Source organism: Oryzias latipes, chromosome 1, assembly GCF_053564925.1.
Source record: "Oryzias latipes strain Hd-rR chromosome 1, Olatipes_Hd-rR_3.1".
In the NCBI taxonomy this organism is placed as follows: domain Eukaryota; kingdom Metazoa; phylum Chordata; class Actinopteri; order Beloniformes; family Adrianichthyidae; genus Oryzias; species Oryzias latipes.
In genome coordinates, this window is record NC_136237.1 from 27464971 (window position 1) to 27470957 (window position 5987).

Consider the following 5987-nt stretch of genomic DNA (forward strand, 5'->3'; position numbering starts at 1 on the left):
TTTGGCACCTTATTTCTCTCCTCCATATTGTCTGGATTCAGTCTCCTGACTGTGTTTGTATAATTTATTTCATTGATGTTAACATTTTCCTAACTCATAAAGTATGTGAAGAAAATCAAAATATAGACACTTTCATTTGGAAACAGTCCTTCTATGTTAATCAATCAGCAGAGTATTTTTAAAATTACAATATTGTAGATGTGGATATGGATAAATACGGTGTGTGACTGTCACTACACATGTATAAAATTTTGTCAACAAATGTAAACTGTAACAAAAAGAGATGTGCTTATAAAATAACGTTGTAGTCAATTTAGATTGAAGTAGAAGCTAAATAAAGATGATGAAGTGCAATTATTTAACTTGTGTTTGTATATTTGTATATGTTCACAATCCACCTAGCCTTCAAGCATGAGGAAAAGATGACAGAGTCCTCTGTTAGCACAGTGGTTTTAGTTGCCTAGCCCTGAGGTAAGTTATAGGACATCGTGTACCATAGGGTGTGGTTTCTAGAGTGTCAGAAACAACGAAGGGATCTGTTGTGAATAAATTCACCATCAGAGCTTGAGATCATCTTTAAACTCAGATTTTAAAGAAAAGAAACAAGCTGGGCTTTTGTTAATCAGTCCTCTAAATAACAAAGCACTACCATGATCCAATCAGTTTGTATTTCTTATTTTTATTTTATTATTTATTAGATCCCCAACCAGATTTATAAAATCTTTCAAAGAAGCTAAAAATTTTAAGGAAATGAAAAGAAAACATTTTACATTATTGCAATTCTTTGCACAACATCAGACAAGCTTAAAGTATTTTAAGCAAAAACAGTTATGACAAACAATTTATTTAAAAGCCAATATGGCTTGAAACTGATAAGATAAGAAATACTTTTGCTAGAAGATCTAAGAAAAGTCTTCACTAAACATTTGATCAAGAACTTCTTTCTGTGACCCGTGTGCTTATCATTTGTTTGAACGGAGATAGACACAAAAAAAGCTTGTCGATGTTATGAGGACGGCTGTTTGTTTTTAGCATGAGACACTTTTGGACTTTGATCTCTTAATGTATTGCTGAAATTATTACCATGGACAAAAAGCTGCAGTTAACCAAAGCAAATCTGTTTTGACAAACTGATTGTTTTAAAATCAAAATTTTGAATATTAAATAGCCAATCTCTTTAACTTTTTTCAGCCTTTGCTTGATGGTGAATTATCCCAAAAAAGAAAGATCCTTCTGTAACATAGTATTGCAGGCTTGATCAGTGTCTTACTTGGAGTTGTTTAACATGCCCTGAAAACTTCATGGCCACAACAGCTCAACAGACCTTTCATTGTATTTTAACTAATGCTTTTATTCTGAAATATCTGACCGGAAGCTGTAGTTACATGCCGGAAGACGGGAAGACGGGAAGCAGAAGTGAATACATTTCTTACAATGAGAATAACGTTGTTCCGCTCCTCATTGGGTTGCGTGGTGAGAGTTTTCGGACCAGCACCTGCTTCTAGCAGTAAAGCCGTCACACAAGCAGTCGCTGCTCATCTCTATTGTTCGAGAAAAACGATGCATTATCTAACGGAGCAGAGAGGACACCTGAATTCAACCGACTACCGTCTTTATTTTAGTAAGTGAAGCCGCTATGTATGCTGTGTCTAAAAAAGATGCTTCTTCTTAAAATGACCGGATAATTAGTTTACTGCGCCACCCCAGGCAGACAGGTAACCCACAGGTCGACTCAGGTGAAGGTTAACTCTTGACCTTCGAGCTGATAGAGCTTTTTATTTTTAAGCTAATGTTTTGAGTTCTTTGATCCTTAATTAAATCAAATGTTTAAACTCAAATTGTGTAAAACTTTGCCGCATTTAACAAAATTGAGGGAAATATCTGAGATTTGGCAACAGAATGCTCAAAATAAAGGAAGTAAATGCGTTTTAAAGGATGTTTTGATGTGTATTCCCATCATTGTTTACATATTAACATAGAGTACCCCTTACAGGCCCCGCCCACATACCCGAAAATAAGCATGCAAGTGTTACGTTTGCATCAGTCATCCAGTAAGTAGCATTAACAATAAAAACACTAGAAAAATATGTATTTTGCTCACAGAAACCCCAGAAGGAAGATACATCTCACCATTTCATGACATCCCTCTCATAGCAGAGTCTGAAAAGGTATGTTTTATTTTTATTTTCCTAGCAACCCGATCGATGTAAGTATTTGAGCCAAACAATCTATTTTTTTTATTATTTTTTTTTTCCCTTTTTGTGGCCTGGCAGGAAAATGACGCTCCAGCCAAAAAAGCGAAGACGGACACCGAGGTACTGTTCCTTAAAAACAATCAGTGTCATTACTTGGAAGTCTTCTTGATCATTTATGTTCTGCTTTGTTGACCTTAGGTGATCTATAACATGGTGGTGGAGGTACCACGGTGGTCAAATGCCAAAATGGAGGTGAGCAGAGACTTAAAGCATCTGTTTGCAGGTTATGCACATCTTTACAACAGTTGAAACCCAAAGTCAGCTCTCTACATCATATGTGAGTCATCACACTGTCGGATACATCATTTACTTGCATGTTTTCATTCACCTGCATGTTAATTGCCACTTAAGTATATCATGTACAAATGTTTGCGTTGCAAGCTTTTTAACATTTATTGTAAAGGGATTCCACAATATAAGTCTTTTTTGTCGGTATGCATTAAAGTCTCTCTCCGATGATCCTTTAATCTATTTTCAAAGTGTTCCCATTGGACTTTTTAATTATGATTATACTGTTTTTAGCCAAATTAAAATTAAAAACTAGTACAAACAGAATGTGGCCTGCGGATTGTTGCTCCTACATCTCTACAAAACCTTTCCAACTGCATTTTTTCGTCTGCTCCTGATTCACAATGATTTTAATAAAGAATTACTTAGAAGTGCTATTTTAAGCTTCATTTTCTTTATATATGTTTAGTTCTCCGTGATCAGAAAAAAACCACAAGAACATGTCAACACCAAAAACACAATTTTCATCGGAGTGGGTCTTTAAGCATTTTTGCAACAAAAAGACTTGACATTAGCTTTTTGTACATGCAAAGAGCTTACTGTAGATGGGGGGGGGGAAAGGAAGTGTGAGTTCCACATTCAAGTTCTCTTTGACCGTTTTCACAAATTTAACAGAGGGCGCTTTTGTTTATTTTTGGGTTTTCACTTTGCAATATTCCCCCCATGTATAACCAGAGCCCTGCTATTGACAGGTTATTGATGTGTTGCAACAGCAACCCATTCCTATAGCATTTGTTTCCTTATTGTTACCACACCAAAAAAGGCAATGAAGGCTCTTTGACAATGCTTCAATGTTCTGTGGTCATAAACAATGAGGTGTTATAAAGCTGAACTATATTTTGCCATTAGCAGGAAATGGTAGAAGTTTAGCTTTTTGTAACCAACTGGACAGAATATCTGTATAATAAACTCTACATTTAAAAAAGCTTTTGTGAATAATAAAATTTCCAGATTGCGACAAAAGAGCCGCTGAATCCTATCAAACAGGATGTGAAGAAAGGAAAGCTCCGATACGTTGCTAACGTGTTTCCCCACAAAGGTTACATTTGGAACTATGGAGCTCTCCCTCAGGTAAGGGGAAAAAAAGAAACAAACTTCCATAGCTTGACATATCTTCATCTTTAGTGTTAGAAAACTTGACATTTTTTAAGTGTTAGTCTTCAGTAAGTCTGTGGTTTTCAAATTATATTTATGTTGTGATGAACAAAAACCAAATCTGGTTTATTTTCAGCACAATGATCATCATATTCCAGTGTCTTTATTTTAGCTTGTTTATATCATATCTTCTGACTGTTAATGTGATTTCAAATTCTAACTGGACAAGGTTTGATTCTCGCTTTTGAACTGTTCTTTGGGTTAGACGTGGGAGGACCCAAACCACAAAGACGAGGAAACAAGCTGCTGCGGGGACAATGATCCCATTGACGTCTGTGACATTGGCACTCAGGTAACACTTCCTAACACCAGTTAACATAGTTTTTAGTTCACACCCGCTGTGCATTTACTGCTAAATTCACATTTGTGTTTTTAAACTTAAAACGTGGGAAATTACGCTTGACTGTTTGTCCTTCATCGCTCTGTCTAGGTGTGTTCCTCGGGTCAGGTGATCCAGGTGAAAGTGCTTGGCATTTTGGCCATGATTGATGAAGGAGAAATGGACTGGAAGGTTGTTGCTATTAACGTGAAAGACCCAGATGCAAAAAACCTAAATAGTGAGTATTTTAAATAAGTTCTTAAAACCGGCTTTAGAGCCTTTTTTTGTGTACTTCACATTTTCCAGAATTCAAAAAATCCATTATTCATTTATTTCAGCCAAACATACATTTAAAAAAATAAACATTCAGTTAGCCAAAAAATGAAAATAAAAACCTTTTAGCATAGATTTAATGCTTCATCACTGATCCGCCTCTGTTTGGCATACAAGCACAGCTTACCGGAACAGGAAGTAACTTTCATTCATGCTAATGGAAATACCTCATAACCCTCACATATCTTTTAGATAATTAACTTTCACTTTATTTTTGCTACACAATCTTCTAGTTCTATCATCTGCCTTTTTTCAGAAGAGGAAAACAACAATTTTCAATTTAACGATTCAAATGCGATGCATGCCTAAAGGAACAAACTGCATGTGGCTCTTCGAGAACTTCTTCAGCCAAAGACGTTTTTTTTCCAGGTATAGAGGACGTTCGCAGAAGCCGACCGGGTCATTTAGAGGCCACTGTGGACTGGTTCAGGAAATATAAGGTGCCAGATGGAAAGCCAGAGAATAGCTTTGGATTCAGCGGGCAATTCCAGGACAAGGTCTGTACTTTAGTTAAAAATTCTTTCTAAAATGTCATTTAAAATTTGTCAATAAACATTTGCAGTAAATTTTCTAAATGTATTTTCTTATCTGTTATACTTTACACAATTAAAGCTTGATTGTATTAATAATACATTTTTTCTGGTGTAAGGACTTTGCTATCAAGGTCATCAATTTAACCCACAAGCACTGGAGGGCACTGGTGCAGAAGAAAGCAAATACTGAGGGGATTATTTGGTAAGTAAAAGATTTGATCATGTTTGTCTGATTAGGAAATAAATCAATTTTCACCACTAAGTTCTTTTTCCTTTTCTCCAGCAAAAACATCACTTGTTGTGAAAGTCCACACGTGTGCAGTACTGATGAGGCGGATGTTGTTGTCCAGTCGGTGAGAACTTCCCACTCAGTTATCACGTGTTTTTAGGAAAGTTTTTAGCTGATATAAATTTAAACTATTAAAATTTGTTTTTTTAACCTGCTTGAATAACTCCTCTAGGCTCCTGTCTCCGGTCCTGCAAATCCTGTTTCTAAAGAAGGTAAAAACATTTAAACTTAATTTTTTATTATGTGTTTTATTTATGACTTTTACTGTCATTCTAAACTTCTCAAAATCTTGCACAGTCGACAGATGGCATTTCGTCTGAAGGCCTCAAAGCTCCATGGAACCTTTCTTTACACCTGTAACAGCAACATCAGTCTTAATGTATGCAGGTAGATGTTTGTTTTTCTTAAACACTCAGACGTCGTTGGTGAAAGGTGTCATTATTATTGTATTACCTTTTGAAAATCAATGATCAGTATAAATATGATTTTTTTTCCAAAGAGAAATTTTACACAATTGATAACAGACTTGAGTTAAATTAAAAAGACGTAATCACTTTTTCCTTTTTTTAAATCTCGCCATTTTCCTAAAACAGGGCAGTATTTTGTGTTTCATGTCTAAAGAAAACATCATGTAAGACTGAAAGGACACTTTCATAACATAAAGCCAATATATTGTTTTGTCTTTATACATTAAGGGGAATAAAAAAAACGAAAAGAAGCTAATCTTGTATCTGTCTCGTCTTATCAGTTTGGAAAGAAAACGTGATGCTATAAACAGAGTAGAACATGAAATTGACTTGGAAAAACATATCAAG

At 35.4% G+C, this 5987-nt stretch overlaps 1 protein-coding gene across 2 annotated transcripts; it reads left to right on the top strand.

Moving 5' to 3' along the window:
* The first annotated feature begins 1367 nt into the window (after positions 1 to 1367).
* LOC101165451 (inorganic pyrophosphatase 2) lies at positions 1368 to 5890 on the top strand. 2 transcript variants are annotated; one of them, XM_011476065.4, is made up of 12 exons: positions 1368 to 1621; positions 2104 to 2168; positions 2274 to 2315; positions 2479 to 2532; positions 3495 to 3614; positions 3904 to 3990; positions 4129 to 4255; positions 4720 to 4847; positions 5000 to 5085; positions 5167 to 5236; positions 5345 to 5384; positions 5470 to 5890. In XM_011476065.4, exons 1-12 carry the CDS (start codon positions 1435 to 1437, stop codon positions 5490 to 5492), a joined length of 1029 nt encoding a protein of 342 aa, XP_011474367.2. In that variant the 5' UTR covers positions 1368 to 1434; the 3' UTR covers positions 5493 to 5890. The 2 variants fall into 2 exon arrangements, with proteins under 2 accessions (XP_011474367.2, XP_004065941.2); XM_004065893.5 differs by lacking the exon at positions 2479 to 2532 and adding an exon at positions 2394 to 2447 and having other exon boundaries at positions 1373 to 1621.
* The last annotated feature ends 97 nt before the right edge of the window (positions 5891 to 5987 follow it).

Excerpts from the sequence above, each read along its gene's own strand:
- LOC101165451 (XM_011476065.4), top strand. The coding sequence starts at position 1,435 with ATGAGAATAACGTTGTTCCGCTCCTCATTGGGTTGCGTGGTGAGAGTT. Across the intron at positions 2,169-2,273 it reads TCATAGCAGAGTCTGAAAAG|GAAAATGACGCTCCAGCCAA; the intron begins GTATGTTTTATT and ends GTGGCCTGGCAG. Across the intron at positions 3,991-4,128 it reads TCTGTGACATTGGCACTCAG|GTGTGTTCCTCGGGTCAGGT; the intron begins GTAACACTTCCT and ends CGCTCTGTCTAG.